This window comes from Xenopus laevis, chromosome 7S (assembly GCF_017654675.1).
Source record: "Xenopus laevis strain J_2021 chromosome 7S, Xenopus_laevis_v10.1, whole genome shotgun sequence".
NCBI lineage: Eukaryota > Metazoa > Chordata > Amphibia > Anura > Pipidae > Xenopus > Xenopus laevis.
The window spans coordinates 110288917-110310706 of NC_054384.1; the positions used below are offsets into that span (position 1 = coordinate 110288917).

General features: G+C 42.7%; 2 protein-coding genes and 1 pseudogene across 3 annotated transcripts in view; 1 reads left to right on the forward strand and 2 right to left on the reverse strand.

Moving 5' to 3' along the window:
• Positions 1-949: 949 nt before the first annotated feature.
• On the reverse strand, positions 950-10599 carry LOC108697999 (annotated as a pseudogene).
• A 2605-nt stretch (positions 10600-13204) lies between these two features.
• LOC108697998 (basic phospholipase A2 homolog Vur-S49) lies at positions 13205-17787 on the forward strand. The gene is made up of 4 exons (XM_018228453.2): positions 13205-13395; positions 14109-14253; positions 16892-16998; positions 17557-17787. Exons 1-4 carry the CDS (start codon positions 13359-13361, stop codon positions 17703-17705), a joined length of 438 nt encoding a protein of 145 aa, XP_018083942.1. The 5' UTR covers positions 13205-13358; the 3' UTR covers positions 17706-17787.
• Positions 17788-21150: 3363 nt separating this feature from the next.
• Positions 21151-21790, reverse strand: part of otud3.L (OTU deubiquitinase 3 L homeolog) — a 27177-nt gene continuing 26537 nt past the window's right edge. For both annotated transcript variants that reach the window (XM_041570550.1, NM_001095317.1), the window contains 1 exon segment: positions 21151-21520. In XM_041570550.1, coding sequence (XP_041426484.1) covers positions 21347-21520 — 174 coding nt within the window. In that variant the 3' untranslated portion in view covers positions 21151-21346.

Consider the following 21790-nt stretch of genomic DNA (forward strand, 5'->3'; position numbering starts at 1 on the left):
TTATTTAGCTTTTTATTCAGCAGCTCTCCAGTTTGCTGAATCTGGTTGCAAGGGCCCAAATTGCCCTAGCAACCATGCACTGATTTGAATAAGAGACCGGAATGTGAATGGGAGAGAGCCTGAGTAGAAAGAGGAGTAATAAAAAGTAGCAATAATTATAAATTTGCAGCCTTACAGAGCATTTGTTTTTGTTTTTTTAGATGGGGTCAGTGACCCCCATTTAAAAGCTGGAAAAGGAAGGCAAATAATTTAAAAAACTAAAAAATAATAATAATGATGACCAATTAAAAAGTTGTTTAGAATTGGCCATTCTATAACATAGTAAAAGTTAACTTAAAGGGATACTGTCATGGGAAAATTTTTTTATATCAAAATGAATCAGTTAATAGTGCTACTCCAGCAGAATTCTGCACTGAAATCGATTTCTCAAAAGAGCAAACAGATTTTTTTATATTCAATTTTGAAATCTGACATGGGGATAGACATATTGTCAATTTCCCAGCTGCCCCAAGTCATGTGACTTGTGCTCTGATAAACTTCAATCACTCTTTACTGCTGTACTGCAAGTTGGAGTGATATCACTCCACTCCCTTCCCCCCCCAGTAGCCTAACAACAGAACAATGGGAAGGTAACCAGATAACAGCTCCCTAACACAAGATAACAGCTGCCTGGTAGATCTAAGAACAACACTCAATAGTAAAAACCCATGTCCCACTGAGACACATTCAGTTACATTGAGAAGGAAAAACAGCAGCCTGCCAGAAAGCATTTCTCTCCTAAAGTGCAGGCACAAATCACATGACCTGGGGCAGCTGGGAAATTGACAATATGTCTAGCCCCATGTCAGATTTCAAAATTGAATATAAAAAAATCTGTTTGCTCTTTTGAGAAATGGATTTCAGTGCAGAATTCTGCTGGAGCAGCACTGTTAACTGATTCATTTTGAAAAAAAATGTTTTTCCCATGACAGTATCCCTTTAAAGGTGAACCACCCCTTTAAGGGACAGACAGAAGATTACCTGGGCACAGAGCTTGCTGGCTGGCTACCTGGGACTGAGTACCATCCGCAGTGGTATTAATACGATCCCTGTACAGTGCTCAGTCCAGTTCCATTTGGTGAATACACAGAACAGACTTGTTAGGGATCCCACATTGCTGCAGAGTCCAGCTTAGGATGGGGAAACTCCTTCGAGGCACTACCATAGACTCTACACAACAGTCTTTACAGGAGACACCCGTCCTCTCTTCAGCTGCAGCCAGGACAGTTAGTAGGGCGTCTGTGGGTTGGAAATATCTCTCAAACCTCTGGCCAGTGTGGGATCTAATGGCCAATAAAAGAGGGGTTTCTTGATCTGAAGGCTCCTGTGGGTTGTCATGGATGGAAGAGTTGAAAATGCCCTGAGGCTTCTGATTCTGCTCCACAGTCTGAGTTTGGTAACGATAAAGTGCTTTCATTTGGCTTCCTTCGGAGTCGCTGGTCAGTGTGAGGTCACTTGTGTGCCGAGCCAGTTCCTCATCATCTGCTCGATCAGTAGCCCCAGCACCTTATACCGGCTCAGTGAGGAGGAAGGGGGCCTGCATGGAATCTAATGCAAAAGGTCGGGAATATCTTCTGGGCTGATTCGGGAAGCAGGGCGGCTAGTAGAAACCCTCGGAGAAGGAGATGGCACATAGTCGGAATACTCCTCGCCGCTATGGGAAACATCCCGTGGGTTGGTCCGGGCACGGCCTTTGGCAGATTTAGGTCTTGTAAGATGCATTCTGCACAGGGGGTCTCCACTCCTGGGAATATTTATATTAGTTGGGGATAAGGCCATCTCCCTTTACATTGCCTAAAAAATACATTATAATATAAATTGCTGTCCATAACATGACATTTTGATCGCCATCAACAGATCGTACTTACGCCAATAGCCTTTTAATTACCTGTCTCACTTCATGCAGGAGTCAGATTCTGATTGACAGTTAAGGGGTGGTTCACCTTTAAATTTACTTTTAGTATGTTATAGATTGGCTGCTTCTAAGCAACTTTTCAGTTGGTCTTCATTATTGATTTTTTTAGTTTTTGAATGATTTCCCTTCTTCTTCTGACACTTTCCAGCTTTCAAATGGGGGTCACTGACCCCAAATAAAAAACAAATACTCTGTAAGGCTACAAATGTATTGCTATTGCCACTTTTTATTCCTCCTCTTTCCATTCAGGCCTCTCCTATTCATATTCCAGTCTCTTATACAAATCAGTGCATGGTTGCTAAGTTAATTTGGACCCTAGCAACCAGATTGCTGAAGTTGCAAACTGGAGAGCTGCTGAATAAAAAGCTAAATAACTTAAAAAGCACAAATAATAAAAAATTAAAACCAATTACAAATTGTCCCAGAATATCACTCTCTACATCATACTAACAGTTAACTTAAAGGCAACACCCCCTGTAATACATTATAGGGGGGCAGTGTTCTATTTTTCTAGAAGATATATTAAAGTTTACTACTTCCAAATAAACAAACACAAAGAGAGACAGGTAACTCTTGTACACCTTCTAGGTTACCCCCTCCTTGATGTATTAGACCTGAATGTCATCAGAATGTGACTCCCGCATGTAGAGAGACAAGGTTGCTGAAAGGGGGATAGAGAAGCAAGACATGATTACAGAAATTGTACAGAATTTTTAATCGACTCGATTTAGAAAGTTTAATTTTTCTGTGAGGTAAAGCTTAAGATCAATCTTCATTTTTGTATTTTTGCATTAGCTCGAGACTTTATCAGCCCTCACAATCTCTACCGGGAAATTATTTTTGTAAATCAGGTTATTGTATCAGCTCCCTTATTGTATCCCACTGTTAGGGGCACATTTACCTAGGGTCGAATATCGAGGGTTAATTAACCCTCGATATTCGACCGTCGAAGTAAAAACCTTCAACTTCGAATATAGAAGTCGAAGGATTTACCACTATTCCTACGATCGAAGGAATAATTAAATCCTTCTAATCGAACGATTGAAAGGATTTTAATCCATCGATCGAAGGATATTCCTTCGATCAGAAAATTGTTAGGAAGCCTATGGTGACCTTCCCCGTAGACTAACATTGGCCTCGGTAGGTTTTAGGTGGCGAACTAGGGGGTCGAAGAAATTTTTAAAGAGACAGTACTTCGATTACCGAATAGTCAAACGATTTTTAGTTCGAACCGTTCGATTCGAAGGTCGTAGTCGAAGTAGCCCATTCCATGGTCGAAGTAGCCAAAAAAAAACATTCGAAATTCGAACTATTTTTCCCCCATTCCTTCACTCGAACTAAGTAAATGGGCCCCTTAACGTTTAGTATGTTATAGAATGGCCAGTTCTAAGCAGCTTTTCAATTGGTCTTCATTATTTATATATTTTTTAATCATTTGCTTTCTTCTGATTCTTTCCAGCCTTTAAATTGGGGGGGGGGCTAATATGTTTTGTTAGATAAAATTATACAGATAGTTATACAGATAGCTAGAATCTCAGCTGCCATAAAGCAGGACAGGACTGCTGCTTACAATGGGGATCAGATAGGATCTGTGCAGCCACTGGGACAGAATGTTCTGTTATACAGATAGCTAGAATCTCAGCTGCCATAAAGCAGGACAGGACTGCTGCTTACAATGGGGATCAGATAGGATCTGTGCAGCCACTGGGACAGAATGTTCTGTTATACAGATAGCTAGAATCTCAGCTGCCATAAAGCAGGACAGGACTGCTGCTTACAATGGGGATCAGATAGGATCTGTGCAGCCACTGGGACAGAATGTTCTGTTATACAGATAGCTAGAATCTCAGCTGCCATAAAGCAGGACAGGACTGCTGCTTACAATGAGGATCAGATAGGATCTGTGCAGCCACTGGGACAGAATGTTCTGTTATACAGATAGCTAGAATCTCAGCTGCCATAAAGCAGGACAGGACTGCTGCTTACAATGAGGATCAGATAGGATCTGTGCAGCCACTGGGACAGAATGTTCTGTTATACAGATAGCTAGAATCTCAGCTGCCATAAAGCAGGACAGGACTGCTGCTTACAATGGGGATCAGATAGGATCTGTGCAGCCACTGGGACAGAATGTTCTGTTATACAGATAGCTAGAATCTCAGCTGCCATAAAGCAGGACAGGACTGCTGCTTACAATGGGGATCAGATAGGATCTGTGCAGCCACTGGGACAGAATGTTCTGTTATACAGAGAGCTAGAATCTCAGCTGCCATAAAGCAGGGCAAAACTGCTGCTTACAATGAGGATCAGATAGGATCTGTGCAGCCACTGGGACAGAATGTTCTGTTATACAGATAGCTAGAATCTCAGCTGCCATAAAGCAGGACAGGACTGCTGCTTACAATGGGGATCAGATAGGATCTGTGCAGCCACTGGGACAGAATGTTCTGTTATACAGATAGCTAGAATCTCAGCTGCCATAAAGCAGGACAGGACTGCTGCTTACAATGGGGATCAGATAGGATCTGTGGCAGCCACTGGGACAGAATGTTCTGTTATACAGATAGCTAGAATCTCAGCTGCCATAAAGCAGGACAGGACTGCTGCTTACAATGTGGATCAGATAGGATCTGTGCAGCCACTGGGACAGAATGCTCTATTATACAGATAGCTAGAATCTCAGCTGCCATAAAGCAGGACAGGACTGCTGCTTACAATGGGGATCAGATAGGATCTGTGCAGCCACTGGGACAGAATGTTCTGTTATACAGATAGCTAGAATCTCAGCTGCCATAAAGCAGGACAGGACTGCTGCTTACAATGGGGATCAGATAGGATCTGTGCAGCCACTGGGACAGAATGCTCTATTATACAGATAGCTAGAATCTCAGCTGCCATAAAGCAGGGCAAAACTGCTGCTTACAATGAGGATCAGATAGGATCTGTGCCACTATGATATGCTGCAAAATAAACAATACATTGCTGCTGGTTGGCCCTTTTTTATTACATCCTCCAACAAGTCTCCATCTCCCCTTACTTAAAAGTAGTGTACATATATGTTAACTCCAAAAACACTTTTATTTACCTTCCATGAAACACACCAGTATGTGCTGATTCAACATGGATTCTACTGATTTCCCCATTGGATTTTGATCTGTGCCATGCCCATTACGGACATATGGGAGACATGCCTAGATCAAAAGGTGCTGGAGCACAAAGGGTTATGTTTCCAGGAGGAAAGGGTTAAATCTGCACTGCTACTACAGTCCTGAGTAAATCTAAGCCCATCATTACATTGTAAGAAGCAAATGAACATGTGTGAAAAGCTCAGTCCGGCAGAAACTCAGCTCACTCCATTCTCCTGTGGAACCTGATCTCTCACACACTTTGCACTAACTTACCCTTTACTGCTCTGGTTTCAGCCTGAGACTGTTCCCTATTTGTACAAGGAAATGTTATCTGCTCTTCTCTGTTCTACTGGAGACCAGTCTGAGAATGTCAGAAATAAGGGCCCGGCTATAACTGACCTTTCTTTCCTCTGCTTCAGTTTAAAGGAGAACTAAATCCTAGAAATTAATGTGGCTACAAATGTATTTTCTAAAGTGAACTTATTGCACGAGGCTAAAGTTTGAGCTTGTCAATAGCAGCAATGATCCAGGACTTCAAACTTGTCACAGGGGGTCACCATCTTGGAAAGTATCTGTGACACTCACATGCTCAGTGGGCTCTGATTGGCTGTTGAGAAGCTAAGCTTAGGGCTCGTCACTAATTATCCAGCAGAAAATGAGCTTCCCTGGCTGTAATATAAGCTGATGCTACAGGTTTGCTGATTATTCAATTCTGATGCTAATTGCACTGGTTTCTGTGCTGCCATGTAGTAATTATGTGTATTAATTACTAATCAGCCTTATATTGTGACATTTCTATTCTATGTGTACTGTATATTGTGAGTGGGTCCCTAAGCTCAGTAAGTGACAGCAGCACAGAGCATGTGCAGTGAATCAGCAGAAAAGAAGATGGGGAGCTACTGGGGCATCTTTGGAGACACAGATCTTTACTGCTAAAGGGCTGTGGTTGCCTTGGGCTGGTACAGAAGCACCAAACATCATGTACAACATTTCTACCTACTTCTTTAGTTAGGCTTTAGTTCTCCTTTAAATGATGAGGCCACTAAGGGCTGGTGTGTGAGCTGAATATGATGTTTCTGTACCCCTGAGCCCCAAACACTCCCCTCTCACTGTTCCCTCTGACCAAATTCTTTCTTTTTATTATTAATAAATGTACAGAATGTGAGAGTCTGGTTTTAGGCTATTCAGGAAAAAAATTCCAGTCCCTTCATACTGTACCCCAACTCTTATCCCCATACTGTACCCCCTTATTTCTTCCATCACACTGTTCCTCAACAGACGTATACCTTTCCCCCATACTGTACCCCAACTCATACTTATCCCCACACTGTACCCCCTTATTTCTTCCCTCACATGTATACCTTTCCAACCTACTGTACCCAAACCCAGCCTTATCCCCATACTGTACCCCCTTATTTCTTCCCTCACACATATGCCTTTCCCCCCATACTGTACCCCAACTCATACTTATCCCCATACTGTACCCCCAACTCATACTTATCCCCATACTGTACCCCCAACTCATACTTATCCCCATACTGTACCCCCAACTCATACTTATCCCCATACTGTACCCCAACTCATACTTATCCCCATACTCTACCCCCAACTCATACTTATCCCCATACTGTACCCCCAACTCATACTTATCCCCATTACTGTACCCCCAACTCATACTTATCCCCATACTGTACCCCCAACTCATACTTATCCCCATACTGTACCCCAACTCATACTTATCCCCATACTGTACCCCAACTCATACTTATCCCCATACTGTACCCCAACTCATACTTATCCCCATACTGTACCCCAACTCATACTTATCCCCATGCTGTACCCCAACCCAGCCTTATCCCCACACTGTACCCCCTTATTTCTTCCCTCACTGTGCCCCACCATAGACTTCTGCCTTTCCCCCAAACTGTACCCCAACCCAGCTTTTCCCCCATACTGTACCCCCTTATTTCTTCTCTCACACGTATACCTTTCCCCCATACTGTACCCCAACCCAGCCTTAACCCCACACTGTACCCCCAACTCATACTTATCCCCACACTGTGACATTAATTTTTCGTCACAAAAGAAGAATTTTTTCCACTTTTTCCTTTCCTGCCCCTAATTTACATATGCAAATTAGGATTTGGTTCGGTATTCAGCAGAATCTTTTACCAAGGATTCGGGTATTCGACCAAAACCCAAATGGTGGATTCGGTGCATCCCTAATTATGAACAGATAATTATAAAACCAGTAATAAATACAATCCAGATGGGCAATCAGTTTTCCTGTGGAGAAAATTCAAATGACCGTTCCTTGGTGTTTCGATGTGCTTCTAATTGAAAAAAGAAGATGTTGTGAGTTGAAGTTCAACAAGACAGAAAAATTATTTTCCTAATTTGGAAAACCGGTCAGGCAGTTTTGACTCAGGCAGCCCCTCAAATTACTGGGCAGTCCAGGTAAAATACCAGCCAGGTGGCAACCATAATTGGGGGACTGAGTAGCTTCAGGTCCTGATGATGTTTCATAATAATTGATAAAAGTGAAGCCCTTATGTGATTGGCCTCTTTTGGTCTCAACTTGCTGGAGGAGGTGGTGCTGAAGCCCAAACACCAATCATCTTATACACTCTACACATTGTTCTGAAATCTATCTGTGTGACTTGTGATCAGGCTACAGATTCCAACTCCTGTAATCAGACAAACATTCAGGTGAAGAGGTCAGAAAGGGACAGACACAATGACAGTTACACAGAACTATAAACCCAGTGAGAATGAGGAATGAATGGATATTGGGAAGTTGTATCAGGAGTCAGAAGCAGCAGTGCAGAGAAGAGAAAGGGACAGACACAATGACAGTTACACAGAACTATAAACCCAGTGAGAATGAGGAATGAATGGATATTGGGAAGTTTATAATTAAATACTTTATTGTCACCGCAATTAAACAAGTTGGCCCCTTCTAATTTTCTCTAGGTATCTATATAGAATGTATAGTTGCTGGATATAACTCCACTGGGCTTGACACAACTGACCACTCGCTCCTAGACATTTATACACTCCTACCACCTTTGTGCTGATTATACCAATATCTATGACTCGTCTTCTGAATTCATTATATTTCCCCCAACATTCCACTGTAGCTTAAGTTCCGCCAACATTTCCCAGTGTCCCACAGGCCCCACCATCTTCTTCCGCTGTCCCTCAGGTTCCACCAGTGTCTTTCCCATGTCTCTTAGGTTCCACCTACATCTCCCCATATCCCAAATGTGAAACAACATCTTGCCCTGTGCCTCAGATTTTCACTTGTCCTGCAGGTTGCACCAATATTTTCCCCTCTCCCTTAGGGATGTAGCGAACGTCGGAAAAAAAGTTCGCGAACATATTCGCGAACTTGCGCAAAAACGCGAGCGGTTCGCGAACGGTTCGCGAACCCCATAGACTTCAATGGGAAAGCGAACTTTAACATCTAAAAAAAAAATTTCTGGCCAGAAAAATGATTTTAAAGTTGTTTAAAGGGTGCAACGACCTGGACAGTGGCATGCCAGAGGGGGATCAAGGGCAAAAATGTATCTGAAAAATCTGCCTGTGTGTGCTTGGAAGAGATAGTGTAGGGGGAGAGCTGTTAGTGATTTCAGGGACAGATGATAGTAAGTTTGCTGGCTAGTAATCTGCTTGATACTGCTCTGTATTGGAGGGACAGAAGTCTGCAGGGATTTGAGGGACATTTTAGCTTAGGTAGCTTTGCTGGCTAGTAATCTACTGTTCTCTTTAAACAACTGCCATACGTTGACCTTGTAGGCATTGTTTGCCCAGTTTTTTTGGACGCAGCCACTGAAGCACAGTTGCCAGAAAAAATATGCCATATAAATGCTGAAAATAGTCATTTTTCGCCATACGTTGACCTTGTAGACATTGTTTGCCCAGTTTTTTTGGTTGCAGCCACTGAAGCACAGTTGCCAGAAAAAATATGCCATATAAATGCTGAAAATAGTCATTTTTTGCCATATACGTTGAGTCAACGTATGGCAAAAAATGACTATTTTCAGCATTTATATGGCATATTTTTTCTGGCCTCTGTGCTTCAGTGGCTGCGGCCAAAAAAACTGGGCAAACAATGCCTACAAGGTCAACGTATACACTACTACAGCGGTGGATACGGATTACGTAAAATATATTATGGCTGCTTGAAAAAAGTCACTCCGGTGTTTTTTCTGGAGACGGTAATATTATGGATATTTAGACAGAATGTGAACAAGGTCACACAGCTAGATGGCGGGTTGAAGAAAACAGTGTGCAAATAATGCCTACAGGGCAAATAATGCCTAAAAGGTCAACTTATACACTACTACAGCGGTAGTAAAATAAAAAAAAGTAAAATAAAAAAAAAATGAATATTAAAAAAAAAAAATTAAAGTTGGTGCTGCTGAACTACTAGGAGCAGCAGATTAGCACACCAGTCCCACTCCCCAACACTGCTAGACTAATAGCACTGGGCTCTTATAGTAGTAGTAGTAGTAGTAGTAAAACAACAAAAAAATAAATAAAAGCAGTCCTTACAAGGACTACTGTTATTGCAGCAGTCAGCAGATGAGATCAGAAGCAGGACAGCTGCCCACTGCAGCTACATACAGAGCACTGCAGTAGAAGGTAGATTACTAGCCAGCAAAGCTACCTAAGCTTAAATGTCCCTCAAACCCCTGCAGACTTCTGTCCCTCCAATAACAGAGCAGTATCAAAACGATTACTAGCCAGCAAACTTTCAACTGTCCCTGAAATCACTAACAGGCAGCAGCTCTCTCCCTACACTATCTCTTCAGCACACACAGGCAGAGTGAAAAAACGCTGCAGGGCTTCGGTTTTTATAGGGAAGGGGAGTGGTCCAGGGGAGAGCTTCCTGATTGGCTGCCATGTACCTGCTGGTCTGGGGTGAGAGGGCAAAAAAAAGCGCCAACAATGGCGAACCCAAAATGGCGAACGTCGTGCGACGTTCGCGAACTTCCGGCGAGCGCGAACACCCGATGTTCGCGCGAACAAGTTCGCCGGCGAACAGTTCGCGACATCTCTACTCTCCCTCAGGTTCCACCATCTTCTTTTCATGTCCCTCAGGTTTCACCAACATCTTCCCCTGTCCACCATATTCTGTCTCTCAGGTTCGACCATCTTCTTTTCATGTCCCTCAGTTTCCACCAATATCTTACCCTGTTTCTCAGTTTCCACCAATATCTTACCCTGTTTCTCAGGTTCCACCATTGTCTTCCCCTTGTCACTTAGGTTCCACCTACATCTCCCCATGTCCCAAATGTGAACCAACATCTTCCCCTGTGCCTCAGATTTCACCAACGTCATCACTTGTCCTGCAGGTTGCACAAATATTTTCCCCTCTCCCTCAGGTTCCACCATCTTCTTTCCATGTCCCGCAGGTTCTACCAATATCTTACCCTGTTCCTCATGTTCCGCCATCGTCTTCCCCTGCCCATCAGATTCCACTAACATCTTCCTCTGTCCATTAGATTCTGCCAACATTTCCCACTGTCCTGCAAGGTCCACCATCATCTTACGCTGTTCTTCTTGTTCCACCACTGTCTCCCCTGTCCCTGAGGTTCCACCATCGTCTTCCCCTGTCCCTCAGGTATGAATGCAGTGGGGGGGGAGTCAAAAAGCTTTGATATCCCAAAATCAATTTTCTGTTTCCTTTTTAAGTCCTGCTTTTAAGTGCAAACAATTGAAGGACCCGGAGAAATCAGAAGGTAAGTGCCAACTCCCCAAATACTTCCTTGTTGCTCATCAATCATTTACTCATTTTTGATCTGATTTACTCCCATATTTAAACGCAAGAAATGTCAAGCTATTATTCTAGATCTTTCCAGGACTGAAGTTCAGAATCTCAATTAAATGGTAATTAACCTCATTGTTCCAAACATTTTCTCCTAATGAGATACAGTTACACTCAATGTCGTTTACCCCCCAAAGGAACTGAATTAAAATCAGGTTAAACCACTTTCATGGCCAGGAGACCTGCCGGGAATCATCCACCGTGTCCTTCAGTCGCCTGAGCCATTGCGTCTGTTTCTTCCTCTTGTGCCGCATTGGGGGGAGCGAGTAAATGTCACACAGGAGGCCTGTTTGTATAAGGCGAGTATATTTAGTGTCATGAGTCGGGCTGTTCTGATACATGGGTTGGGGGGCATGGATTTTATGTTGTCCAGTGCAGATTTATAGAAGTAGAACTCAAGAAGTTTCCATTGGTGGGATGGCAGAATGAATCTACATTTACATCTTACAGATATTTACACAATAATGCAATTGTATGCTCCATGTTGCTGGAGTAAAAGAGGGTGTATAAATACAAATATACAGAGAAGGAATGTTCTGGGCACACAATAAGCTATACCCTCATACTGTACTGTCTAAGGGAATCAATATGGCACCTCCTCCTCCCATATGTATAAATACAAATATACAGAGAAGGAATGTTCTGGGCACACAGTAAGCTATACCCTCATACTGTACTGTCTAAGGGAATCAATATGGCACCTCCCTCCTCCCATATGTATAAATACAAATATACAGAGAAGGAATGTTCTGGGCACACAGTAAGCTACACCCTCATACTGTACTGTCTAAGGGAATCAATATGGCACCTCCTCCTCCCATATGTATAAATACAAATATACAGAGAAGGAATGTTCTGGGCACACAATAAGCTATACCCTCATACTGTACTGTCTAAGGGAATCAATATGGCACCTCCCTCCTCCCATATGTATAAATACAAATATACAGAGAAGGAATGTTCTGGGCACACAGTAAGCTACACCCTCATACTGTACTGTCTAAGGGAATCAATATGGCACCTCCTCCTCCCATATGTATAAATACAAATATACAGAGAAGGAATGTTCTGGGCACACAATAAGCTATACCCTCATACTGTATTGTGTAAGGGAATCAATATGGCACCTCCCTCCTCCCATATGTATAAATACAAATATACAGAGAAGGAATGTTCTGGGTACACAATAAGCTAAACCCTCATACTGTACTGTCTAAGGGAATCAATATGGCACCTCCCTCCTCCCATATGTATAAATACAAATATACAGAGAAGGAATGTTCTGGGCACACAATAAGCTATACCCTCATACTGTACTGTCTAAGGGAATCAATATGGCACCTCCCTCCTCCCACATGTATAAATACAAATATACAGAGAAGGAATGTTCTGGGTACACAATAAGCTATACCCTCATACTGTACTGTCTAAGGGAATCAATATGGCACCTCCTCCTCCCATATGTATAAATACAAATATACAGAGAAGGAATGTTCTGGGCCACAATAAGCTATACCCTCATACTGTACTGTCTAAGGGAATCAATATGGCACCTCCCTCCTCCCGTATGTATAAATACAAATATACAGAGAAGGAATGTTCTGGGCATACAATAAGCTATACCCTCATACTGTACTGTCTAAGGGAATCAATATGGCACCTCCCTCCTCCCGTATGTATAAATACAAATATACAGAGAAGGAATGTTCTGGGCACACAATAAGCTATACCCTCATACTGTACTGTCTAAGGGAATCAATGTGGCACCTCCTCCTCCCATATGTATAAATACAAATATACAGAGAAGGAATGTTCTGGGCACACAATAAGCTATACCCTCATACTGTACTGTCTAAGGGAATCAATATGGCACCTCCTCCTCCCATATGTATAAATACAAATATACAGAGAAGGGATGTTCTGGGCACACAATAAGCTATACCCTCATACTGTACTGTCTAAGGGAATCAATATGGCACCTCCTCCTCCCATATGTATAAATACAAATATACAGAGAAGGAATGTTCTGGGCACACAATAAGCTATACCCTCATACTGTACTGTCTAAGGGAATCAATATGGCACCTCCCTCCTCCCATATGTATAAATACAAATATACAGAGAAGGAATGTTCTGGGCACACAATAAGCTATACCCTCATACTGTACTGTCTAAAGGGAATCAATATGGCACCTCCTCCCCCATATGTATAAATACAAATTACCAGAGAAGGGACACAAAGGGCACACAATAGCAATGATATAATTATAAACCCAATTAGAATGAGGAATTAATGTATATTAGGAAGTTGCTTAGAGCAATATTTTATTTAAGTTTTTGGGTGGAGTCCCCTTTAATCCTCCTTGTGTTACTATAAAGGGAAAGTTTGTGGTTACAGACAGCTCGTTGTGTCTTCTGGTTTTATGCCTGGTAAGAGCTACAGATGACAGCGTGGCTATTTCTCCTCTCCGTATGGCTAGGTGAGTGGCTCAAATGAGTGTAAATTCTGTGGGAAAAATTGTTTAGCCTAATGATTGCTTTTCTTGTTTTGGGTTTGTTGCAGCCATGCGGGGATTAGTACTTTGTACAAAACTCCAACATCATGTTACTGACAATATAAACACAAAGTATATTCTCTTTTATTATCACTTTTATATTGTATGCCCAGAACATTCCTTCTCTGTATATTTGTATTTATACATATGGGAGGAGGAGGTGCCATATTGATTCCCTTAGACAGTACAGTATGAGGGTATAGCTTATTGTGTGCCCAGAACATTCCTTCTCTGTATATTTGTATTTATACATATGGGAGGAGGAGGTGCCATATTGATTCCCTTAGACAGTACAGTATGAGGGTATAGCTTATTGTGTGCCCAGAACATTCCTTCTCTGTATATTTGTATTTATACATATGGGAGGAGGAGGTGCCATATTGATTCCCTTAGACAGTACAGTATGAGGGTATAGCTTATTGTGTGCCCAGAACATTCCTTCTCTGTATATTGTATTTATACATATGGGAGGAGGAGGTGCCATATTGATTCCCTTAGACAGTACAGTATGAGGGTATAGCTTATTGTGTGCCCAGAACATTCCTTCTCTGTATATTTGTTTTTATACATATGGGAGGAGGAGGTGCCATACTGTTGGTAAAGTTTGGGACACTCATCCTGTGTTTGGTCTCTTGCAGTTCTCATAGGGACCCAAGGAAGCCTGTTGGAGTTCGGACTAATGACTAGACTCATCACAGGGAGAGCACCAATTAGAGGTTATGCTTTCTACGGGTGTCACTGTGGGTTTGGGGGACATGGCCCCCCTACAGATGAAATTGACTGGTGAGTGAGGCCGGCTGATTGCCCAGCTTGGTTCTGTGACATTGTGAAGTCCATTGTCTTTAGTTAGGGATTCAGAACCTGCATCTGTGGATTGGGAGCAAGGAGTGGGGTAGAAACATAAATCAGGGATATCAACATGCACCTCTCCATCTGTTGTTGAACTACAATTCCCAGCAACCCCCAACTGGACAGATGTAGGTTTGAAAACCCTGACTCTAGAACTGTAGATCAGCCTTTTCCACTTACCTCTGCCTCCGAAGCAAAGGTGTCAGCTCTATAGTCCAACTGCATCAAGATGAGATCATGAAACATATTCCTATTTGTGTGACCTGTCTCTTCTGTGCCCTCTCTGTGCCTCTTCCCACTCCAATGTCTGTGCCCTCTTTATGCCTCTTCCCACCCCAATGTCTGTGCCCTCTTTATGCCTCTTCCCACCCCAATGGCTGTGTCTTCTCTGTGCCTCTTCCCACTCCAATGTCTGTGCCACTTTCTGACTCCAATGTCTGTGAACTATTTGGTGCCTCCCTTTTCTGTCTACCCTATCTGCCTTCACCTTTTAAATTCGGTTAGTCATTTGCCTCTTACCCCCTATTTGTGAGCCCCCTCTATTTCCATCCCCCCCTTTCTACCTTCTCTCTACTTTTCCCTATCTGCACCCCTCTTTAACTCCACCCCAATTCCTTGCCCATATCCATGCCTTATTTACCTCATAGTTACATCCTCACTCATGCCCCCAATGATTGAGCCCTCTGTGTCTCCTATATGCTCCTTCTCCATTTTGTGCTTTGCCTTTTCCCCATATCTCTGCCCAAACTTGCCTCCCCCACTAAAACCAACAGTTATGCGCCTTCTCCACCAGCTCCATGTTCCTTACTTTTCTTTGCCACATCTGCTTTTCTTCTCTCCTTCATGATATCAGGGCACCTCTTTGTCCCCTGCCTGATCATACCCCAATTTCTGAGCCTCTCCACGTTCTACCCCAATTTCTGACACATTTCTTTCTGTAGCCCGATGTAGCCAAATATGTAGCCCATATGATTTGAGCTGATGACACAAGGTTCTTACAAGACCGATCGTAATTACTGGGGTTCAGGATCAATGGGTAAAAAATGAGATTGAGGTTTGATAAAGAAACAATTTGTGGTTTTCTTCTGTGTGTCCCTCCATATATATATATATTATATATATCCCTGTAAAATAATGAGAATTTTACTTACCTTCATGACATAATTCCTTTTCTCCTAGTCCCAACATGTCAGTACACACGGGCAGTATTGCCCCTCCCAGACAGGCCCGGACTGGCAATCTGGGGGTTCTGGCAAATGCCAGAGGGGCTGCTGTATGGTTCCATAGAAAGTCACCATATAGTGGGCTGGTAGGGGGCTCTTTGGGCCTCTGTGTACTTGGATTGGCAGGGCCTATTTTAACTCCCAGTCCAGGCCTGCTCCCAGACCAGGAGGTTGGAAATATAACAGGGGCTGCTGTTCTGGGTTTTAACTGCCATGAAGCAGGAGAGTCCCAGGCTAGTACTTGCCAATACTGATGCCATTCTGGAGTCCTGAAACTTTCTGTAGTGGTACCAACATGGATCCTAACCTACTTTAGAAGTCAGACTAGGAGTCAAGGCAAGGTACAGAAAAACAATATCCTACTTGTGGATAGGTGAGAAGGGAATGCTGCTGTCAGTAAACAGCTTGCACCCAAAACACAAAAGGAAGGGGAAACACTCCCGTAGAAATCAATTTTTTGGAGCACTGGGTGATTCCCTAATTACATAAACACACTGCACTTTATTGGTTTCTCAATTTCCATTGCCTTAGGCGCTGATCTCTATACAGGAAATTCCTTTTCCTTTGGACCTATAACACAGCCAATGAAAATGAATCATGACCTATAAGATCACATGACTTCCTCCTCACCGCTGTTATTTTTTGTCCTATTGGACAGGGAGGTAGGATCTACCCCCTCTTTTGGTAAATTTTGATAGAAGTCACACAGTTTTTGTTTTTTCTTTTGTATTTTTTGTTTTGTTTATTTTTTTGTGTCTGTGCCTAGCCGGTAAAACACCTGCCAGGGCCGGGGCCGGTATTACAAATTTACAGGCAATGTAGTAGCCGGTAATTTGTAATACACCTAACAAAAGCCCTTGCCCTCCGGTGGAAACTTACCTTTCCATCCTGATCTTGCCCTCGCACAAAGTGGCCCGCCCCTTTTGTGATGCAGCTCCACCCCTTTTTGTATAATGGCCCGCCCCTTTTTGCGTCACGACCCTCCCCTCTAGTTCCTTCTTCCCGCTGGCCGGTAATTTTTTTTTACAAAGATGGCAACCCTAATTGTGCCTCATTCTTTGCGATGATATTTCCACACTCAGCAGTTTTCCTATTATGCGGGACTTTTTTTGTGTGATATAGGCTTTCTCTTTAGAGAATTCTCGACCCCACTCCTTCTCTGCCTCTGTGCCTCCCCAATCCTTTCCTATCTCTGTACCCAATAAGAACCTTTCCCTCTCCTGATCCCCATTTCCATGTCCTCTGTCTCCTCCCCACTCCTTCCCTCACTCTGTATCTGCTCCGCCTCCTCATTGCTCCATCTCTGCGCCCCTCTCCTCCTCCTTATGATACTACTTACCTGTCTGCAGGTGCTGCCATGTGCACGATTGCTGCTTTGACCGAATGTCCGAATTGGGGTGTAACCCTAAATGGAGACGCTATGAATTCCGCATCAAGAATGGAACCGTGAGCTGTGGTAAGACAATGATAATTTGACAGTAGAGCTTACAATCGGGCTGTGACCTCAGTGTTGCACTGACCAGTTCTCTGTTTTACACCAACAGACCCAATGCTTTCTTGGCCCAGCCTTTTACATGGGACCTTTATCTGCAATGCATGCTGGTCCTCTTGAAAAAGGGGGTCACTAATATATAACATATCTATATAAATACATTTTATATTGCAATTGGCTGAACTCTGTATTCCCAGTTTGGTTGGCAGTCTGACTGCCTGACAGTTGCACTTCCTGGATTGTACAGGAAGCCAGTTGGGTAGAGACAAACATGGCTGCCCCCATGAACCACACAATCTGTGTGAGATTTCCTCCATTTTCATTAGTTGTGACACTTTTAACATATAAATATTCTGTATATATACAGTACTTGTGATTGGGATGACAGACAATAAAGTACGCCACATGGCATGACACTGATTGTTAAAGGGGAAGTAAACATTAAATGAGGTTTCATTGCAGAGGGAGACACACCAAGCGATTTTGCAGTTGGTCTTCATTAAGATATTTTGCTTCCAACAGACTCTCCGAAGAACAGCGAGTGCTCCCAGCAGGTGTGTGAGTGCGACCGGGAGGCGGTGCTCTGCTTCAAGCAACACAACAACAACTACTCCCAGCAGTACTCAGTGCATGGAAGGAATAAGTGTGTTGGACCCACTCCCGAGTGTTAGTTTCGCCCAACACTGACTTTGTGGGACACCCGCATTGCTTGTTATGTGCTTGTACTTTGTAATAAAGCAAAGTCATCTCCCAGAGAAATGAAATCATTTGTGAATTTGTATCAGAAGAGGGACAAGGGTTGTTACACTGCACAATTGTAATGATTTCATCAAGACACCATATACACAGTGCAAGAAGCCAGGGGATTGGCTGGACACTGGTGTGACATGACCTGTTCCTTTATATGGTCACAGAACAACCCCTCAGTGACTTCTAATATCCTTATCATTTACAGTAGGGGGTACATTATCCCTTATAATACATGAGTGATACTCAGAGTTCCCTGTATAACTCAGCCTGCAGCCTTGTGTCTTTATATGGTCACAGAACAACCCCTCAGTGACTTCTAATATCCTTATCATTTACAGTAGGGGGTACATTATCCCTTATAATACATGAGTGATACTCAGAGTTCCCTGTATAACTCAGCCTGCAGCCTTGTGCCTTTATATGGTCACAGAACAACCCCTCAGTGACTTCTAATATCCTTATCATTTACAGTAGGGGGTACATTATCCCTTATAATACATGAGTGATACTCAGAGTTCCCTGTATAACTCAGCCTGCAGCCTTGTGCCTTTATATGGTCACAGAACAACCCCTCAGTGACTTCTAATATCCTTATCATTTACAGTAGGGGGTACATTATCCCTTATAATACATGAGTGATACTCAGAGTTCCCTGTATAACTCAGCCTGCAGCCTTGTGTCTTTATATGGTCACAGAACAACCCCTCAGTGACTTCTAATATCCTTATCATTTACAGTAGGGGGTACATTATCCCTTATAATACATGAGTGATACTCAGAGTTCCCTGTATAACTCAGCCTGCAGCCTTGTGCCTTTATATGGTCACAGAACAACCCCTCAGTGACTTCTAATATCCTTATCATTTACAGTAGGGGTACATTATCCCTTATAATACATGAGTGATACTCAGAGTTCCCTGTATAACTCAGCCTGCAGCCTTGTGCCTTTATATGGTCACAACCCCTCAGTGACTTCTAATATCCTTATCATTTACAGTAGGGGGTACATTATCCCTTATAATACATGAGTGATACTCAGAGTTCCCTGTATAACTCAGCCTGCAGCCTTGTGCCTTTATATGGTCACAGAACAACCCCTCAGTGACTTCTAATATCCTTATCATTTACAGTAGGGGGTACATTATCCCTTATAATACATGAGTGATACTCAGAGTTCCCTGTATAACTCAGCCTGCAGCCTTGTGCCTTTATATGGTCACAGAACAACCCCTCAGTGACTTCTAATATCCTTATCATTTACAGTAGGGGGTACATTATCCCTTATAATACACAAGTGGTACCCAGTGTCTTCAGCAAGAAAACGTCCGTGTAGTCCTATCCTAAATGTTTGGGGCAAATCTCAGTTCAGGAAGGGAAGAAAAATGTTCAATCAGAGAATGTCTGGTATTATATGGTTAGGGAGCGTGAATAAATCTTCCCTACGCAGCAGTTAAGTGTGGCCCCCAGGAGCTCCTGATACACAGCACCAATGTCCCACCCCCAAAACCCTTTCATCTCCCCCAGCAAATAGAATATTTTATTATAAATAAATTCATTAGCTTCAGGGAGATTTCTTCTCATCCTGAGTAATTTCTTTTCCTCACCAGCAAATTCTCCTCCGTCTCTTCTTTCCACTATGGAACAAACCACTTTTCGCTTTGCCTCTGATTTAACATCTATTTTCTTGCTGAGCCCTGACCTTAAATTCCTCTGGGTTTAGCCGTATCCTCAGACAGAGGGAATTATTTCCAGGCTGCAGGTTGGCAGAGAGAGTTGGAATAAAAGAGAGTGTCCCAGACAGCCGGAGGTCTCGTGCTCATTTCTGCAGGTTGTTAATATGAGAGTAGAGGGAATGTGGGTCTGGTGGAGACAATTGGGAGAGGTCAATAGTGAATGTGCTTTGCACTGTTTCTTTTCAGAGTCTAATGAGCTCCAGCTACTTAAAGGGGAACTATCGCGAAAATGAAAATTTAATATAAGACTCAATTAATTAAATATTCTGTATTGTTTCTGAAATGATCAAGTTTACCTCTCTCAGCATCTGTTTCTCTTCATTCTGTCTTCATGCAGCAGTTGGGTGTCAGATATTCACTGACAGTTACATCCAATATATCTTATAGGGGGGCTCCTTTTGCCTAGAAGATGTATTAGAGGTCACTCTATTAAACTCACCAGACATCATGTCTCTCTACATGCAGGATTTGTGCAAAAGGCAGTTATTTTGTTAGATTTTGTTTGTACTGGAATCAGTTATTTGAGTGTGCAAAATAAAAAATGTATCTAATATAGTTAGTTAGCCAAAAATGTAATGTATAAAGGCTGGAGTGAACAGATGTCTAATAAAACAGCCAGAATCCAACTTCCTGCTTTTCAGCTCTCTAACTCTGAGTTAGTCAGTGACTATAAGGGGGGCCACATGGGACATAACTGTTCAGTGAGTTTGTAATTGATCCTCAGCATTCAGCTCAGATTCAAAAGCAACAGAAATGACCCGTGTGCCCCCCTTCAAGTCTCTGATTGGTTACTGCCTGGTAGCCAGGGTAACCAGTCAGTGTAAACCAAGAGAGCTGAAAAGCAGGAAGTAGAGTTCTGACTGACATGTTATACATCAAATCACTCCAGCCTTTATACATTACATTTTTGGCTAACTAACTATATTAGAAACATTTTTTATTTTGCACAGCCTATCTATTTACTCAGTTTTTATTTTTACACTGAACTATTCCTTTAACCTGCCAGAGAACCAGACACCCTGGGTGCACTCTCACAGCAATTAGACAGAGCTCGGCACAAATGGTTTTTATATAGGCCCAGTGTGGGAATAAAGATGGTTTGATGGGAATTCTCCTGGGATGAGGCCCATGGGAGATCTTCTAGTAGCCCAGCCTGTCCCTGGCTTTTATTGCCCTGTGTAGTATGGCCCAAGTTCAGATAGAGTTCTACTCAATGCAGAAATCCCATAATGTATCCTCTTGATACTGTAGGATCATAAGGAAAGCACATTAACCCTGGACAGAAAATAAAGTGCTAGAATCCTCAAAAATTCATTGAGGAGGGGGATTTAACAGAAAGAATAAAATATAGTATAGTATTTTTTTTTTAAAAAAAATTTTTTGTTTTTTAAAACACAAAAAAATTTTTTTAAAAAAAATACTATACTATATTTTATTCTTTCTGTTAAATCCCCCTCCTCAATGAATTTTTGAGGATTCTAGCACTTTATTTTCTGTACTTGGAGATCGTCTCAAACAGGTGGAGGAGGACCTGCAAGTGCTGAACTGTGGGGAAACCAAAGTTTGTCCTTGGATACAACCTGATATACATTAACCCTGGATGCTGCCTTCTGATTCCAAAAGAAAATAATCATTTTTTATTTAAAAATATAATTTATTAAACCGCGTAGTTTTAATGCAAAGTGCAAGGCAGAGGTGATGCGACGTCCCAGCATGCATGCTAAGTCTTGTATCGTCTCTCAGGGAGAATACTGCAGGGTTAGGAATGAGGCAGATAAGTAATGACACTCTCTGCAGAACACAATTCTGAGTCCAAGTCCAATGGGATCTTAGATATTCAGAGCTTCAAAAGCCTTTACCATGGTGACCTGTGAGTTCTCAGTCTCTTGTCTGTTGTTTTGTGCCACTTTCCCCCGGCCCTCCTGCACCTTCTGACGGTGGCGTTCCTCCTGCCGCTTCTTCTTCTCCTGCCGTTGCTGATCTTTCCTCTGCTTGTTGCTCAGCTGGGGAGTAAAACAACAGGCAAGTTAGTGGCATTCACTGTACTGAACTCACCCTAATATAACACCCTCCCATCAGGGACACACAATGTTCACCTTGTGGCTGTACATGCTGAGGAATGCTGGGAATTGTAGTTTTAATAGCTGTGGCCCCTGTGTTTGATCTGCAGGGGGAGGAATATCAGCTTGGCCAGGGCCAGGCAACCTGGCCACGATCCCCCCCCACCCACGACCGAGGGGAGTGATGATGGAGAGGGAGGGGAGTGACAGAAA

What these genes read in the sequence shown, in the direction of transcription:
- LOC108697998 (XM_018228453.2), top strand. Translation starts at nt 13,359, where the DNA reads ATGACAGCGTGGCTATTTCTCCTCTCCGTATGGCTAG. An exon ending in CCTACAGATGAAATTGACTG is followed by an intron (nt 14,254 to 16,891) that starts GTGAGTGAGGCC and finishes ACCTGTCTGCAG; the next exon opens with GTGCTGCCATGTGCACGATT. An exon ending in GAATGGAACCGTGAGCTGTG is followed by an intron (nt 16,999 to 17,556) that starts GTAAGACAATGA and finishes TGCTTCCAACAG; the next exon opens with ACTCTCCGAAGAACAGCGAG.